A 19,468-nucleotide genomic window follows, 5' to 3' on the forward strand; every position below is an offset into this window, starting at 1 on the left:
GTCCCCCACTTCTTGAACAGCTTTTGCGTTTCCTGTGCATTGAGCACCCACTCGTGGGATGCAAAAGTATGTCTGCTGAGCTTGTCTGCCTCCACGTTGTCTTTTCCTAGTAGGTGTATAGCCAGGAGGTCTAACTCTAGTGGGATGGCCCATCTCCATATCTCCTGCGCTAGGTTGGATAGTGCGACTGATTGTGTTCCTCCCTGTTTGTTGATGTAAAACATTGCTGTTGTGTTGTCGGTTTGTATAAACACTCTCTGCCTGTACAGGTGTTTCTGGAAGGCTTTTAGGGCAGGGAACACGATCTTTAGTTCGAGATAGTTGATGTGCTTAATCGCATCTGTTGGAGTCCACAGACCCCGCACCTTGAGCTGATTCATGTGTGCTCCCCATCCCCTGTGGGATGCGTCTCTGGTGATGGTCATCGTTGGGTTTGGTAGTGATAAAGGCTTCCCCTTTAGTATGTTCTCCTTGTTCCACCACGCTATCTCCTCTTGCACTGCGTGTGTCACAACCACTAGATCTTCCCAACTCCCTGTAGCTTGTGACCTTTGTTATTGTAGCCATTCCTGGAATGGTCTCATGTGGAGTCGTATTTTGGGGACTAGGTGTATGCAGGACACCATCATCCCCATGAACTTGCTCGCTGTCCTCACTGTCAGAGCTCGCCCCTTCTGGTATTGAAGTGTCTCCTTCAGCAGGGCAAGTGTTCTCTTGTTGCTGGGGACCACCTTGCTCTGTATGGTGTTGATCTGTGCGCCTAGGAAGATCTTCACTTGTTCTGGTTCCATTGAGGATTTTCCCCAGTGTATTGAGATTCCTAGTTCTGTCAGTGGCTGTGTGACCCGCTGTGCATATCTTTGGCATTGTTTGTAGGAGCTTGCTTTTATTAGCCAGTCGTCGAGGTAGGGGTATACATGAATCCCTTCCCTCCGTAGGTGCGCTGCTACTGCTGCGAGGCACTTGGTGAAGACCCTTGGTGCGGATTTTAGTCCGAATGCCAGGGCTGTGAACTGGTAGTGCGCTTTGTCTATGGCAAATCTCAGTAGATGTTTGTGTTGTCTGTTCATGGGAATGTGTAGGTAGGCATCTTTGAGGTCTATGGTGGACATAAAATCTCCGTCCCTTATCTGAGGGATGACTTCTTGTAGGGATGTCATTTTGAATTTTTATGTATTGGTTTAGGAACCGTAGATCCAGGATGGGTCTTAATGTTTCGTCCACTTTTGGCACGAGGAAGGAAGTAGTTGGAGTACACTCCCTTGTTTCTTTCTTTGAATGGTACTATTTCTATCGCCTCCTTGTGGAGAAGTTCTTGTGCTTCCTCTATGAGTAGCGCTAGTTCTTTTGCAGAGTGCGCTTTTCTTTTTGGTTTCCTGTTTGGCGGTTTCTTTTCCAGTTCTATGCAGTATCCGAACTGTATAATGTTCAGTATCCATTTGTCTGTCGTTATTTTCTTCCATTCCTGGAAGAAGTGTTTTAGTCTGCCTCCTACTGGTGTTACATGTTTGTTGATCTTTAGTCCGTGTAACCCTTTTTTGTTGACTTTGTTGTGCCCCTCCCATAGAGGTATCGTGTGGGTGGGCACGCTTGGTGGTGCGGAGTCACTTTGAGGTGGGTTGCTGGCCCCCTCTTCTTGTTTGTCCTAGTCCATTCACCCTCCCGCGAAAGGACTGGCCCCGAGGCTGGTATTGCCAGGTTTGTTTTTGCTGGCCCTGCTGTGCTTGATTGTCACCCTGGTAGCCCTGCTGGAATGTCTGATGTGACGTTCCCGGCTGGTTTCCCCCTCTTCCGTTTGGCCTCCTTGTCGGTTTGCCTCTTCTTATTCCTCTGAATTGCAAGGCCCCCATGGACCTTGCAGTGTCATTTTCCTTCTTGAGTTGGGTGAGTTTCTCATCCACAGGTGCTCCGAAAAGGGTTTCTCCATTGAAGGAGGTGTACAGAATGTTATTCTGTACTTCCGGCTTGAATCCTGAGATCCTCAGCCAGGCATGCCTTCTTTCTGTGACCCCGATCATCATGAGCCTGCTTCCAGGGCTGATTTCAGGCATTAGTTTGCTATATTCTTGCCTTCCTCCACCAGGTGTGTTGCTCTCTGTTGGTATTACTCAGGGAGGTGCTTGAGCAGTTGTCCGACCTCGTCTCAATGCTGATACATATGTCTGTTGAGTAGGGTATTAGGGTTGGCAATGCGCCAGTGTACTGCTGCATTCCTCTCTATTTTCCTTCCAGTGAGGTCTATCCTCTTACTCTCTTTGTCTGGTGGTGGGCCTGAAATTGAGAGAACATTGGCCCTTTTTCTGGCTGTTGCTGCAATAATGGAGTCAGCCGTGACGGATCCCTGGATGTAGGGAGGATCCTTAGAGGAGTGTTTGAATTTCTTCTCTGTCCTAGGTGTGACAGACCTGCAGCTTGCTGGTTCTTCGAATGCCTCCCTCCCCTGGTCCAGGACACTTAGTAGCATGGGGAGGAATTGACTCCTGGTTTGACTGGGGAGCAGGGTCTCTAAGAGGAAGCAGGCTTTTGGTTTTTCTTCCTCCAGTTTCACTCCTTAAGCTGTTGCTGCGTTCCTGATGACCATGGTGTAGATACCAATGTCATCTAGCGGCGAAGGCCACGAGGGGTACGTTTCCATGGCCTCTTCCGGGCTTTCGGCGTCGAGGTCCTGCCAATCCAGGTCCTGCGCCACCGAGGATGCCGAGCCCAAACTTTTGTATTGGTCTTCCTCCCCTTCCCCTTCCTCGTCATAGTATAGGCCCTCTTCCTCTTTGTGGTCTTGGGGCTCTGGAGTTTTTGGCAGCTTATCGGCGTCGAACTCCTCTTCATCCTCGACCTCGATGATCGTCGCTGGCTTTGACGGGATGGTGACCCTCTTTATCCGCTCATCGAATTCTCTTATCCTTTGCAGGATGTTATTCATTTCGGCATCGAGCCTTCTCTTTTTCCTTTCCATCTCGGTGGCCTGTTCAGCGTCGAGTGTTTCAGACGATCTCTTCGACGTAGACGTCGATGTCGCCTTCGGGTCCTTTTCATTCGGCGTCGAGCGTGCCTTTTCGGGGACGTGCTTCAACGACCTAGGTTTTTCTTGTGTTTTCGCAGTCTGGGAGTCCTTTTCGAAGGATCAGCTGGGCTGTGTGTCCCTGGATGCAGCTGCGGCCGTCGAAATTTTCGGCACCATTGCTCCTTTCGTGGACTTAGACTTTTTCGAGAGTCTGACTCAGGCTTTCGAGAGTCTGTCGGGGTTTTAGGGGTCGACGTCTCTCCTACCTCTTTTGAGGTTTTCTTATCAGTCTCTACGACCGTATAGTCATGTGCTTCTTCGGCGATGTTGTCCTCTTCCTCACTGGAGAGGCCCAAGTCCCGAAGCGACGGAGGTTGACCTTGGCCTTGCATGCTGTTGTTGGCTGCCTCTGCCTCTCTCTCACCCAGGGGATCTTCGGGGTGAAGACGGAGGAGGCGTTGCAATCCTTGCTCTCGTGGTCGACCAGCAGGCATAGGTTGCAAACCAGGTGCTGGTCCTTCTGTGTGTATTTGTGGTGGCAATTGCAACAGAATTTGAACGGGGTCTTGTCCATTCCTGCGCTCAGGGGGCCCCCTGTGTGCACATTCTCCGTTGGACGTTGAAGTCTTCGATGTTCTCCTGCTTCTTCGTCGTCCCGGCTCAGTGGTCTTGTTTCTGGATGTATTCTCCAAACTTTTTCGGTAGATTTCAGTCTTTTCCTTCTTTTCTCCAAAAACTCTGGAACCTCTCGGTGACGATCCAGACCCAACGGGGGAAAAACTAATCTGAAGATGGCGCCCAAAGGTGGGAGCTTCGGCAGGAAGCGTGCCGCCGTCCCAGGAAGGACACCAAAAGTTGGACGTCGACGCCCACCTGGGCAACGAAAAAAAACCAAAAAACAGAAAAAAGACTACGATTCCGGACCCAACCACTAGACCGTGAAATAATGCACAGCATAGTGAATCCAGAAAGATTCACGCTGCAAAATACCTGATGTAGACTACAGGTGAGTAATCAGGCCTCTTGCAGATACATTGAATATTTCTCAACTTTCTCACATATGTTATAAGAGTCTTTGTAATTGAAATCCTGGTATTTCACGAATGTTCCATTGACATACACTGCACTGGATAGATATATTGGAGGGTAACAGCAGGATATTGGAGCATTTTTACACAAAGGAGGGACACGTTTGGAAAAAGGCCTCACACTGAGGGTTACTGCAATGCTGTAATAGTCTTCATCACTCCCTAGAATTCATTAGAATATTTATAGGAAAATATTTATAAGAAAAGCAAACAGGCTAAACAGGAAGTAAACTCACAATGATGAAGCTAGAAAGGGAAGCAGATTGAGAGCAGCGGCCTAGATTTACCCTGGTTTTGCGCTGCTCTGAAGTGACGCAAAACAATGCATTGATAGTTACTTTCTAGCGCAACTTGTGCCATTTTCTGAGTGCAACTAGTGCGCTGCTTTGCGTCTAGGAGGCATTACTCCAGTGAGTCATGGCAAACACACCTAGGTTTTGACACAAAGCCTGATCTATTGAGATAGCCGATCCTGGTTCATATATTGCTTCCTTGAGTTAACAGGGGGTAATTGTGGTGAGGTTATTTACGGTTAGAAGTTTGTATAGGAAAGATATCTCCCAGTAAAAATCCTATGCTAGACAGCGCACACTTGCCTCTGCATCAAGGTGCAAGACTGTGCCTCAAGCAAGTTAGGCTTATTAGAGGGACAGTGTATGGGATGGCAGCAGCAGAAAGCTAATGTTAGTAGATATAGCTCTGACCTGTTTTACCCCTAGAGTAACGCTGTGCAGTGCCACACATTTGGTTGCTGTGCTGAATAAAAAAATAAAAGATCTGACCCATGATTGAAAAAGGAAAATAAAATATCTATTTGAGATATGGTCTAGGAAAGTTGTAATGTGACAAAAAACAGCAATATCAAATGAACTACTCACATTCAATAAGAGTAAATAATAATGCATGCTGGTGGGCCACCACGGTTAGCTACTTGATACTGGTATGTTCCTAACCTGATGCAATGTAGACCAAATATTGCATATGTAACTGCTGAATTCCATACAGTGGGGCAATTAAGTGCAACTAGAATGATGCATTAACTTTCTGTGTTCCATTAAGCAAGTATTTCCAAAATTACAAAACAAAGAAATTGTTTGTAGTTTTATTTATGACAAAGGACTCAGATTAGAATATAACATTTTTATTTAAAAGTATTTAAATTAACCGACCAAACAGAAATGAACAGTGAAATAAAATTCACAGAATATGCTATGTACAATCAAACATAGTGACTAAAAAACACAAAGCTTTTTCCACAAAGGAAAAATAAGCAAATTAAAAATGTACAAATACCATTGTCTAACAAAATACTTGTGTAAACATCAACCTAATGATTTCAGTCAATACATCTATACTGAGCTCAGCTTTGGCACAGTCGTACTATTCGAAGTCACATTGCAACTAGTTTATTTGCCAAAGTAAACTTATTTTGTGAGATTTCTAAAGCTCATGAAGATGAGATACTTATCCAGTGTAACAATTAGAAAACATAGTGCATGCTTTCTGATAAGGAATAGGCACCATGGCAAGTTATACTCAAACAGCATGGAAACATGGCTGAGCAGTGCTCGAATCTGTACAGCAATGAAGTAAATACAAAATATTAAGCTTTGGACTGGGCTGAGTTGAGAAAAAGTAAACATTTGTGAGACTACGCAGGAAATTAGATCAACTCTATATACACAATTACTGGAGTGAGCAGACAACTATGAACGGACTTTGCACTGCATGTTTCTGTTGTGCAGCAGATGTTTCAGTCTGCTTATTTGAGAACTGCACAAAAGTAACTTCACTCTTTCCAATTGGGAGTGTCTGTTCAAGAGAAAAACAGTACATCCCACTGGTAGCATCCAGCTTAGCAGGTGGACTGACAAAAAATCCTGAAGTGTTTATGTAAATGTAGGTGTACTTATATAGCGCAAACCTGTCACCCAAAGGGCATCCTGGCGCTTGCTTAGGGAACCCGTCCTGGTATTCCCCTGTGAGAAACCCCAGCAGGGTGTCCACAAGGTGAAAGCCAGGCATCCCGCCGCGAGGGGCCGTAGTGGAGATTAAGCAAGCTATTGCCCAGAGTTGCAGAGTGTGACCCCGTGATTCGAGTAGGCACCGGAGCAAGAATTGTCAAGCCCGTGGAATTTTTGAGCCCAAGACCCGCCGAGGCGGGGAATCGAACCCTGGTCCACAGTCGATCTCAGCTTCCAGGTCTGCCGCCTCTAACCACTGAGCCACGCTTCTCCACCTTTATGAAAGGAGTCTAAGGGTTAAATGACTATGCATTAAAGAGTAATCTACAAGACATTAGCTGGAATAGCACTACAATAACTAAGAATACTTTGGTAAGTGCCACTATGGCTCTATCCTGCAATAAACATGAAGCTGAAACTAATTTAAGCATAGTAACAAGTGCTTTTTTAACTGTTTCGCGGGGCCACCTCCTTAATACGATCTGACTACTACTGCTTGTGGCAAATTTTCCTAATTATAGCTCAACCGAGCATAGCAACCAAAGTTGCTCTGCTGCATTGCGCTAGGGAGAGCAGCTAAGAGCCATATTCACTAAATACGACCTACTGCTCCTTTCTTTGCCTGCACTGGCACATAATCAGGCTGCCTAGTACCATGCACACAACTATTCACAACTGTGACAAGTCGTGTGCGTGATGTTATGACTAGATAAACTTTAAAATATTTCACACATTGCATGTGTGATATATATTGCAACACAAATGCAATGTAAGAAATATTAGGAGAAATAAAAAGATTTCTACAAATTTGTGCCTGCCTCAAGGAAGTATTATTTTTATGATGCAAGGCCAGGCCTGACAATGTTAGTAAATTGTCTTTGCATCAAGAACAATGGTTGGTTGCCCTGGTATGCCCAGTACCACCCATGGATGCATTAGCGCTAAGTATCACAAACCACTATTTGGGCTAAAAAGGACACTATTCTAACACAAAAACGATTTGCAATGGAAAGTTTATATCCTATCAAGACTTTCTGCCCTTGGAGTCACTTTCTGTGACTGCAACTGCACAAAGCCTTGATAAATCTGTCACTTTGTTTTACAGTATGTGTTGAAAGAAGTGAGCTGCCAGTTCTATTAATAAGAATATATGTACATCCTGTGACATCCATTTGCAGTATCCCACAGTACAGAATGAAAATTCACAGCAAGACACAAAGTAATGCCAGCAATGCCAAGCTTAATTCACTATTGCATGACATGACGGTGGCTATAGGACAAAACCTTAGCTCCTCTAATGTATTTATTTTGCTGGCAATGATCATTCCAATAATAACCAAAAGCAAATGAAAGGATGGTAAGCTTTTCCGATGGAAAAACAACTTTTTTGATGTACCATCATTCAAACCAGAACTGTATCCTAGGAGGTTCTCGGCTTTTTAAATGATTCTCATAGCAGTTCCTTGCCAATTAAGGTCATAGGACACAAGGAACCTGAGAACACCGTGCTGCATAACCTAGACTCTATCCAAGCAATAGAAGCCAGTTAGTATAATTTTCCGAATATAGTTATAAAAACAAAGACCGTGTTGCTACTCTGCAGATGTGCTGCAGCAAATCTGAATAGGTAGAGAGATTTTTGGGAAATGGGCAGCAGCTTAGTTCATAGCACAGTAAAATATAAGATGTATTCAATCAAATTTCTGCCCAATTGCCAATAGGCTTGTGTCTAAAAATGGTGCAATACCTAACAAGGGGATTTCTGCCAGCGTGGACAACCTTACATTTTGTAGTGGCTGGAATTAAATTTGTAATACATGTTCTCTCCTTTTTGTAACAGATAAGGCAAGGTTGAAGTACCAGTGGCTGAATGTGGAGGAGTCAAAGACACACAAACATCAGAAAAAATATCCTCAAGTGTACCTCTTAAAATTGACAAAACAAAATCTATTATATATACAGTGTTTAAATCCACAGAAAGCTACAACGAATTATTTTTATATGCCATTATTAAACACAAACTAAATTGGTACTCTTTAATTGAACATGTAGGATGAAGATCTCACCTTATCCAGTGACGATTTAAACATGTGACATATAGACCACACAGTTCTAAGTGCACAAGATATTAAAGGCCATCACTAAGACATTCTTCAAGAATATCACACTTATGGCCTCTCTTTCAGGATGATGTTTCACTATCAGACTGTATAATTAGGCCTCCATTACCTGACGGAGAGACAAAAGGGCCAGTTCTTTCACATTTCACAAATGACAAGTATTGTATACGAGGGTGCCAATTTATTAAAAAGTAATGCAGCATAGCCAGTCACCTTGCTGCACTTCGCTGCATTAAAGGGAAAGGGCAGTAATGCATCATATTTAACACAATATGGCGCATTCCTGTCTTTTCCCCAACACTGGCGCACAATGGGCTGCCTAGTGCCAACAAAGGCACCCTTGCACCATAATGCAAGTCTGACTTCGTCGCATGCAGCATTGTTTTGTGAAGGGGCACCTTTCTGCACAAAAACAATCCCGAGTTATATTCCTCTTCCTATGTGTCCTGCAGAATGCAGGACACATAGAAAGAGGAAGTAACGAGGAGAAATAAGATATTTCTCCTCGTTAAACCTCCCTAGCGATTAGCTCAGCATTGCGCTACTCCTGATTTATCAAGCCACTCAGGATCACGCAAAGTGGCCTTGAGTAGCTTGATAAATCGCATTTTAGGGTTTGCGTCAAGCATGCACCATGTTGTGTAGCGCAAGCGCAACACAAACCCTTGATAAATATGCCCCAAGGTCTATAGTTCATCAGTGTTTAGGATGAATCTACTGGATCTTGACAGTGCCCACACTTGTTACAAAACCTGGCTTCTAACTTTACACATCCTTCAGAATCTTAGAGCCTTATTTATGAGCCCTTTACGCCACCATTGCAGCACTTTTTGTGACAGTGTGGGGTTGTAATCAATGTGCCCTATTTACAAAGTGTCGAATCTAGGCAGATCCGTCACTTTGTGTGCTACATTATACCTGCGTCAGGTATAATGTATGCAAGGTGGGCGTTCCCCTGCAAAAAAGGCCCATAGTGGTGGCGCAGTGAAATCTATGAAATTTCACTATGCAACTTCAAGGATGCCACTGCGTCAAATCCTAACGCCTGCTTCACAGCAGACATAAGGAGTGACACATGCCTTTTCACATGTAGCTTGCCCCATGTGAAAGGATACATTGCTGAAGTTGTGTGTTTTCAGACACACCCCAGCAATGTGCCACTTCTGCGCCTACAGATACGCCAGGAATACTGACGTATCTGTAAATTCATGCAACATGGAGCGTTGTACAGTAATACGGTGCATCCATAGAGTCGCAAAGATAGCAGACTGAAAATTTTTGCATCACGGTTTTCATGCAGTGATGCAACACTTTTCCTAAATGAGGCCCACGGTTTTCTACATTTTCTTTGCAGGAAACAAACTGCAATTTACCAAGATCTCTCAGACATGGGAAGTAGTATGGGCCTGTGACTTGGGAAGTTTTGCATGGGTTTGTGACTTTAAATTTGCTTCAGTCCATTAATTTAATTCTGTGTATCATGCATGTTGTGTATCCACATTTGTTAGAGCCATAAGCAATTTCTGCCCACATTGTGAAATGTGAGGTTGCAGAATCATTATGTGCTAGGAGTATAGCATAATGATATGCCATTACCTTCACAATCAGGTGTTCACTAACTGTGACACTTGCTACAGACTGTGCTCGGAGAAGCCAGGTTCGGAAATAAATTGGTCGGCAACCAGGTGGGATTTAAGGCACAAAATTCAATGTCTGCGTCCATCTGCGCAAAAAGAAAAAGTCTTGATGCAGAAGTTCTGCTTATGTACACCTGGAATTGAATCACTTTTAGAGACATGAGTAGACCCAGGGAGGACTTGGTATCGGCAGTGCCTTGGATTAAAACCTCTATGAATAAAGGTTTCGGGAGAACCCTAACAGTGCTCGGACATTATTAATGGTTGGCAACCACAAAGACAACAGTATCTATGGACATATCAGAATATTATAGCTTGAAGAAAACAGTATTCAATGGTTTCTAATCTGTTACCGTCCAACCCAAACACACACATATATCTTTCCCGTTCTCTAAAATACAAACCCTAATTGACAGTGTTAAGAAATGAAGCTTTTTATACAACACTTTAAGAAAACACCAGTGGCATATCAAAATGGTAGTGTTAACAGTTTGCCCTTCATTATGGTGGAGGCTTCCTTCTTCTTGGTATACAATACAATAAAATAATAAAACTAGGTACAAATGAAAAAAATTACATCATTTTATATATAAAACATTTTCCTGTTACAATGAGTTACCAGGACACGTCTCTAATCTGAAACACATTTCTGAAATGTAGGAAACAGAAGAGCTCACAAATAGGACCATTCTCATTTTTAACAAATGAAGTTACTCAGTTGGCTCTGGTTGATGACCTGTTGTGCAACGTGTCCATATTAGGTTGCAAACTGATGTCAACGAGAAACAAGCGCAGTCTTTGTACAATGGTATGCTTTTGCTATTTAACGCTGTCACTGTGAAGTGTCCTGTTAAACATGTCTCCCAGTCAGAAAGAAAAGGGGTTGGTCTTCTTTGGAATTAGCAGTTTGAAACTCATCTCTTAGCCGGAACTGCCACTCATCCTCCAGTTCAAGCCGGACCACAGTCTGACGCAGAGAATTGCGATCCTGGCAAATCACGCACAATGTGGCATCTGCAGGAAAATTAACAATTCCGTCAGATTGGAAGAATGGAAGAAGCTTGTGCACTTTTATTACATACAGCTTGCAATGCTCTCTAAAGAAAGATCATCTTCTATGTAAATGGTACTATGGTCAAACAAAATGCCATTGCATGATGAGGCAAGGATTTATTAAAGCCATAGATTCTAAAGACAATGAACAGAAGGATAGGGTTAGGTCATACAGGCAGCTGCATTTGAAAAGGTAAAAACCCATTGCTCCCATAATTAAGACAACTGATAAGAGAATAAGAATTGACACTTCTTCCACAAGCAAACTGGTATTCTACCCTTCACCAAAATGGCATAGTTCATTATATAAATTGCAATTTCCTTTATCTTACAATACATTATTTTATTAGCAGTGGTTGAAGAAAATATTAAAATAAAAGTATGTATGTGTAAGAAAATACATGATCAAGTCACTAAAATGTGAAATGGACATACCTGTTAAGTCTCCTAATCCTGCTCTTTAAAAGACATTAACCATCAACTCTGTAAACCCTGATTCTTTCTTTTTTAATACTTTTTTCTTCTTCCAGTGTTTCTTTTCTTTCAGTGTAATTATACCCAATTGAAACGCTTAAACAAAATATGTGGATATGTTCGAGCATCATCACCTATAAAGCAGTGTCCACTGAATTAAATACAACACTTTAATCTTCACTACACCTAGTTTATCAGTTGAATCTAGTCTGTTAGCTCCCAGATGGATGGCACTTGACACGTCTGAAGCATTGCCGTCACAGCAAAACCTTTCCCAAATGTCCATGTACATGATCTGCTCTGGTTCACTAATCTCTTGACTGACATATTATTCTGAAGCAATTAAATGCATGTATGTATGAATGTATGTGGCATATAGCACAAACCTCGCCAAAAGACAATGGAGACATGGACATGGTCAAAGACAAGCATAAAGTCAATGAGTTTTAGGAGAGGTAGCTGGTTTATGGACTGTTAATGCATTGTGTTGTAGTGTTCTTTAAAGAGGTGCAATCAACTCTTTCCTGAATTGGAGCAGTGTTAGGTTGTTGTTTCAGATCCTGGGTGCATCTATGGCTGCCTTGTTTTATTTTTTTGTACACTGCTTAATCTGCAGTCTGATGGTGTCCTGGCTGCAGTGTGACGAGAACCACTAGAGATGGTGTGCTTGCCTGCAATAAAAGTGGGGGTGCTTCTTGTGATGGCTTTGGAAATGACGCAGCTGGTTTTGAAGATGTTGGGGGATGGAAAGTGAAGCCAATGGATTTATTCAGCCCATTTAAAAGACACACTGTGGCATGTAGAGTGCCTTTAAGGAATGTGAGTGTGGAGTCTGGGAGTCAAGGAGAGTGTGTTGCCACCATCCAGATGCAAGGATATGAGTATTTGAAGAGCAGTTCTGAAGTCATTTTCTGGGAAAAGTGGTTTGACTTACTTTGGAAGAAAGAGCTGTTATCAAGCCGTTTTTGTTGATCAGGCCGTCATTAGCGAGGCCTGATGTTGGTGTGGCAATCCCTGCCCTTAATACCAGCTCTGTGCCCATTTCTCTCTTGTCTTGGAGTGGGTATATCACACCTAGCAAATGTTAAGTAGTGCTCCCATTCAGATCTGACCCATATTAGTCAGATCAAAAAAGTAGTGGAATTGATTTCAATGGTCCTTTGTTTTGGTCATAATCAATCCATTCTCTCAGTTGTTGTCCCTCCTACCCTGAAACAGGCTACTCTGTGATCTGGAACATTAAGCACAGTATATCCCAATTTCACTTCTTTTAGCTGCTTCAAAAGTCCTTGAACAAATAGTGAGTAATGAACATTTGACATACTTGGACGAAATGCATACTCTACATTCTGTCCATGTACATTTTCTTTCAGCCCACAGCACAGAAATGCTGAAAGTGGTCCTTGATGAATTTCTCAATCTGTGAACCGTATCAACACCACACTCTATCCTAACGTCCAAATGCCACTCATCTGGCATCAGGTCCAAGGTGCAATCAAGGTGCTTGGAATGGGTCATTCTCAAGCAGTTGCTTTGGAATCATTTCAGTAGATGTCTTCAAGGTTTTGTCGTCCAGGGTGTCCAGCATAGACCCACTATTTTTAATGTTTACACTGTTTTTATGGTATTCTCAACAGACTCATCAAGTTGGTTTCTTTTGTTAAAAACGTTTATACCAGGCCACGCCAGGCAGCTGGACCACAGGGCTGGGACTATCCCAGGAGATCAGGGCCCTGCCATAGGCACGGATCAGGACCTAGAGTCTAGGCGGGTGGAATGGACGAAGGAAGTGTGAGTGCTTATGTGGCTAACCAACATGGGGGGTTCTTCCTCTCACAGCAGTCCTCAGAATTGCATTAGCATCGTGTCTCAAGAGGTTGCTATGGGCTTTTTACGAAGGCAAAATAACTCTTCATGATGAAAGTTAGCGCTTTCGGCCTCTCCGCATCGCAGCAGTGCAATATACTATTGGGTGGTTGTAGGGGATTGGGGAGCTCTCCAACACAGCGCGAGGGTCTGCTTGGCTAGTAGGAGGGCCAGATTTGCAAATCGGGCTTGAACTGTCTGATTTTTCCCCTGCTTCCTTAAGTCGGTCGCTGCCCTTATATTCAAGTGAGGGATCTCAGTTACTGTGGCAAGAGCTTCATGGACAACTCGCCAGTAATGTGTCAGGCTTGGACAGGATAGAATGTGTTGGAAATCTGCTGTGTTGGACAGACATCTCTAGCAGGTGAGGCGGGCAGTTGGGAATATGGGATCATGTTTGGACGGGGGAAGTAGGCCTTTTGTAACATCATATACTGCATGTTTTTTAATCTTGCATTGCGTGATATACTATGCAGGGATTCTACTGCCATTGTCCACTCAGTATCATGGAGAGGACGCCCAAACTTTGAGAGTGTTCATATTCATAAAAAGCATCATAGAAACACTGATCTAGAATTTGGTGCCAATGGATAGCGGAGTTTGAGACTGGCCTTATGTAGGAAGCTGGATCTCTATATAGTGCACCAAATTGAGGTACACTGTGTAGAGAGTCCTGGCGACCCTTACTTGTTTACAGAGACACAAGTGATAACACGAAACACTGTCTTTTGTGGTAGTGTGGGTGAGCAGTTTAGGTTTATCATACGGTAGTGCTAAGCACTTGTACTCACAGAGGCAATAAATGAAACACATACTCAAAGAATATATCTGAGACTAATTTTAAAAAAAAAACTCATTTTTATATACAATTTTATACCAAGAAAGTCATAAACAAGTAAGTACTTTTTAAAATGTTGATTTTCACATGTAAGTAAATTGTTCACGTAAACGCATCTTTACGCGCAATGCTTTACTATGAGAGAAAAAGGCATATACTGTATACAGGTACTTGCAGTAGGTTTGTGGGGGTCCCCTTCAGGACTTAAGGTCCAACCTACTGCCAACAGTTAGGGTTTATCTGCCCTGGGCCATGCGGGTGGAGAGGTACTAGTCGGTTTGGTAGTCTAATGCGCTACACCAAAGGATGAGGGGCACCTAAAAACAGGGTGCAGAGGGAGACTTGGGGACAAGTCTGATAGTCCCAACGGGGGCTCGGTTCACAAGGAACCTAGGAGTAAGTTAGCACAGTCGGTTCATGAGAAACCTGGCCAGGGCACTCGGGTGCAGAGGGGTTAGGTGGCTAGGCTAGCTTGAGTGCAGAGGAGTTATATCGGCTGGGCTGGTGTGTCGCAGGTCCTTGCGGTTGTCGGTCTGGCTGGTTGAGGGTGTAAAAACCAGAACAGCTGGGCCACTCTGGAAGTTGGTCTCTGCAATGCTGACATCCTTCGCCGGCTGCTCGGTCTTGGTGTCGTTGGAGTCCGGCTTGGACTAAAACAGGCTTTGCTTGTTGCAAGCGGTCCGGTATCCCGGGTATTGGTGCTGTTTGACTCAGGGTGGTCCTGGTATCTTCTCACTTGGTGGGGAGATGGATTAGACCCTATGGAGCACAGTGACCTCTTCCTGTACGGCTGCTGCGTCGTTGCGACCAGGGAGTGGCAGCATTGTAAACCGGACTCTGCTGTTTTGATGCCTGCAGACTGCAGGGGAGTAGCTCCTCTACTCCAAGGAAATTGCTGGCAATTTGTGAAGGGCTGGCAGTCTACCGGGGTTCTTGGTAGAAGGTCAGCTGTAGAACAGGATGGTTTCTTCACAGCTCTCGAGACTTGTGCATGCAGGCAGGGTTTGGTAACAAAAAGTCCACAGCAAGTCTTTAGTTCTCATTTTCGTGGCTGTTCTTTGTCCTCTACTTCTGGGTCAGTAGAATCTGAGTTCATGGCATCAGGGGTACCACCTAAATACTCAATTTAGTTGTGTTAAGGGGAGCCAATGGGCTGCTTACCTTTAGGGTGACTAAATCCCCTATATGACCCCTTCCTGTGTGAAGTAGGCACAACCCTGACCCAGTGAACCTAATTCCATCAAAAACCAAGATGGTGGAATTTTAGTTTTCGTGTTCATATCAGGTAGCCCACCTTAGGGGATGAACTCACCTGACTAACTGTCCCACCTGTCTTGGTAGCAAAGGGGCCCTGTCTGGGAGAAGCCAGCGTCGCATATCAAAGGTGGCAGAGGCCTTTATAGCATCCTGCCTTGATATGCTGATGATTAGCCATCTTGCTTGGAGGAGGTGACAACACCTCCAGCCAGGAGCAGGCATTGCTTCTGCCCTCAGAGAGCGTAGGCTTTCACCTGCAGGGGGTCAGAAACCTGCCTGTGGTGGCAGGCTGTTCTACACCAGTCAGCTAGTACACTAGAGGTTTGTAGGTTTTCAGGGGGCACCTCTAAGGTGCCCTCTGGGTGCATGTATTAATAACTGTATCACTGGAATCAATGTGGGTTTATTAATACGAGATGTGTGATAGGAAACATCTTTGGTTTCAGTGAAGCCATTATGTAGCTGGGGAACTTGTAGTCACCAGTGCCCAGTACACATCTTTCCTGTTCACTGGCAGTGTCCAAGAATCAACTTGGACATCACAGGGGCATATCTGCTCATGCAGATATGTCCTCACATGTAATATAATGCACCCTGCCTTAGGGGTGACGTATATACATTGTGGGCCAGATGTAGGTCGCCCAATACCGGTCGGTAATGGCCGAAATCACCGAATTTCATCCGTTACAGACCGGTTTTGGGAATTTGTAATGTAGGAGCCCAAAAAATACCGATTTGGTAAATACGAATCGGTAAATACCGAATCGGATGTCGGTAGATGATATGTAGCAAGCACATCTAAGAGTGCTCATGTGTATTAAGGATTCGGTATTTACCACCAATTAATAGTTGGTGGTAAATATCGGAAACCTTAAAAAAAGCAATTTTGTGCTTTTTTCAACTGTGCCATGTGGCAGACATACATGCCCTAAGGGCATGTATGTGTGCCACATGTGCACCCATGCACTATACAGGTGTGCAACAGGGTGTCAATGTGACACCCTGCCACCCTTGTAAGTCTACCCCCTATTACCGATTCGGTATTTACCGAATCGGTAATTCTTATTCATTCCTATGGGCCTCCAGGGCCATAGGAATGAATGGGGAATACCGAATCGGTATTTACCGAATTTTACCGATTCGGTACAATTTACCAAATCATTAGCTACATATCATTTACCGATTCTAAAATACTGGATTGGTAAAATTCGGTATTTTAGAATCTGTCTGTAGGCATGGCACACAGGAGAAGTGCCATGTTGTGTCTTCACTTTTGTCTGCACCAAGGCACGCAGCCTGCAATGGCTGTTTGCATGAGTGTGGTAAGGGGTATCTTAGGGTGGCACATACATGCTGCAGCCCTCAGGGATCCTCTTTAGTACCCGTACTGTAGGTACCTGGGGTACCCTTTACTAGGGACATAGAGGGGTGCTAAAGGCATTGACAACTGGCGGAACAACTGTACAATTTTAGGGAAAGAGATCTGGTACAGGGGGGCAGGATAGCAGGAACCCAGAGCACACCTTTCAAAGTTGCATCACTTAGGCAAAATGTGGGGGTGGCCATGTAAAAAAGGGGCACTTTCTACACCTTAAGCAGGTGGCTCGGGAAGATCTTCAGTGCCACTGGGTGATTGGGAAAATTGTTATGTTGTCATATACAGAATGGAAGTGTCCTTCAAGAATTACATCAAGAATGAAAACAGCAACAGCCAGATTTCAACAGAGCCTCCTGATCAGTATGAAATGCTACCTGGCTCTGAACAAATTCTGCTAGACCATATAGACTCTTCACCTGTTCAACATGGATGGTAGCAATACCATGTCGACAGACTTCTCTAAAACCATTGTGGTGTCCATTGAAAATCTCTGCCTACCTGATCCTAAACCAATTAAAATCTGGCCACATCACCACCACAAAAAAACAACACCCTTTGGTCCCCCAACCAACATGCATCAAATTCAAATAATGCTCTTTACTTAAAAAATCATGTGTCCAGGAATCCAGGGTGCCTTGTATGGAAATTCGTTTATCTAGAGGTCTGAGCACAACTTATAGCACACTCCCCAAACATTAATTCCAGTCTTGTCCATTGAACCACAAATCATTGGTATCAGCTGTTTAAGCCTATTTACTTCCATGAGGCAAACTAGGACTACAATACTCAGAATGCACTTAGTCACTACAGTAAGGCCCAGGATTGGAAATTGGGTTTGCGTTGGCATGAAGTCAATTGGTCACCTAATTGTGGATAGAAATCCAGAGCCACAAAAAGAAACAACCTAGAAAGAAGCCTTCCTCGCAAATTTTTCCAGAACTTTCCTGTATCTTACAATGTCTCCATCCCAATAACACAGCAAAGAGCTTAAAACTGAACATCTTCTCCATACTTTCCTATTTTTCTCTTTTCCGTCCCCATCCCTCAATCATTACTGTATTCACTTGTCTCAAATCTATGTAATTTTAATGGAGTGAACTTTGTAACTGCAGACCAGTAGCTCATATTTTATTGTCTATGACCCTAATATGTATCTTACACCTTAAGGCAGATCTGCGCTATATAAAAATGAACAAAATGTATCTCTTTTGATAAAGATTACTGATTTGTTATATGTGTGCATTTTGTATTCCCAATATATAATAAATCCACTTAAAAAGGTACATCTCTTCAAAATGTGCCGTTCACCTTTTCAGTATTCAAAAAGCAATGAAGAGCTCATGAAATTTTCTCAAACAAATAATAACAATTGTTTTTTATTGCATGTCATCTAGTATTTTCTTTAAAAATAGAATGTGATCCTGGGCCCACTGGACAACAATGACTGAGTTGAGGCCCTCAACTGCTCATATTGGCCCGGCTGCATCTCATACAGTTTAATTATTTTCATAGAATATGCTACACGCCAACTCGGCTGCTCAAAAGGGGGAACCATTTTGAAAAGTACAGATAATTTCTACCTTAGATGCAACATGCATACAGGCACCTTTTTCCACATGGTGCGGGAATTCCCGGTGATACAGGTTTTCATCATGGATACTCAAGACCCTGGAAGATGCCAGTGGGAGGACACTGACTGCTGATCTGCGACTAGACCTTCTTGGGATCATGGCTGATGAGGGGAGGCGGAGGGGGGGTTGAATGGACTAGGAAGCAATTTGTGTTTACAGGCCTGTTACTTGCCATGAGGGACACTGAGACATATTGTGAACCCCAACTGCCTGACCTATTGAGGATTAGTACAGAGGCATGGACTTATTGTGCGGTGGCGGAGGCGGTGATTGTCTAACCGAATATGGTAAAATATAGGGTGGCTGGATGTGTCAACTGTTCCGGGAGGGTGGGGAGAATTAGTCTAGGAATGTTGGACTGCATACCCATGTCTGCACTCACGCACTATGTTCTGATTGTACTGTTAGTCATGTTTTGATCTGCATTCTGCGACTCTGGCATTCTCCACAATTGCCGTCGCAGGAGGAATGGCTCGTGGAGATTTACAAAACTGCATACTTTGAAAGATCATTTACAATTTAATAGATAAAGCAGATGTTTTTCTTCTCACATGGTCCCTCTTTCTGCAGGATGCCCCCCTCCAATTTGCATTGACTCTCGATTCTTCCTTTTTGCTATCATTGCACCCCACTCCTCCCTCGCATTACTATACTTGGCCTTCGCCTAACCGGCCTTCTTGTTTGTGCTTTGTAGTTTCATCTTCCCTCCATTCTTTATTTTCTTTCTGTCCATCTTCTATTTATTTTCCTCTTTCTCTAGCTTGTTTTCTTACCCCTCTATTTCTTCTCTCCCTTTCTTATATATTAAGACTGTTTGTTATTGGTGCATGTATTGCAATCAACATTTATATCTTAATATGGGTCCATGCAGGACTTGCATGTCACTGTATGCGATGTTTTGTCGTATGCAATGTACTGGAACTTCCTGGACTGGGCAGTAGGAGGAAATTGTGGCACTGCTATTTGGCTGTTAAACCAAGTTGTGTTGTTAAGCACTAAAAGCAATAAAAAGAAATGTAAAAAAAATGAACAAGATTTAGTAGATAATGTATTTGTCTCCAATCTGTGGCTTGGCTGCACTAAAGATGTGCATTCCCAGTCTTGTGTATTCCAATCAGTGGAATGCAAAACGTAGTAGCTCAGGATCGGAGAAGTCATGAC

General features: G+C 43.6%; 1 protein-coding gene across 1 annotated transcript in view; it reads right to left on the reverse strand.

Moving 5' to 3' along the window:
- Positions 1-8,699: 8,699 nt before the first annotated feature.
- Positions 8,700-19,468, reverse strand: part of GREB1 (growth regulating estrogen receptor binding 1) — a 656,933-nt gene continuing 646,164 nt past the window's right edge. Inside the window, exon 33 of the mRNA XM_078647791.1 lies at positions 8,700-10,824. Within this exon, the coding sequence (XP_078503917.1) occupies positions 10,661-10,824 (164 nt within the window). The 3' untranslated portion in view covers positions 8,700-10,660. The remainder of the gene's footprint in view (positions 10,825-19,468) is intronic.

The sequence above is a fragment of the Lissotriton helveticus genome, chromosome 6 (assembly GCF_964261635.1).
Source record: "Lissotriton helveticus chromosome 6, aLisHel1.1, whole genome shotgun sequence".
Lineage (NCBI taxonomy): Eukaryota > Metazoa > Chordata > Amphibia > Caudata > Salamandridae > Lissotriton > Lissotriton helveticus.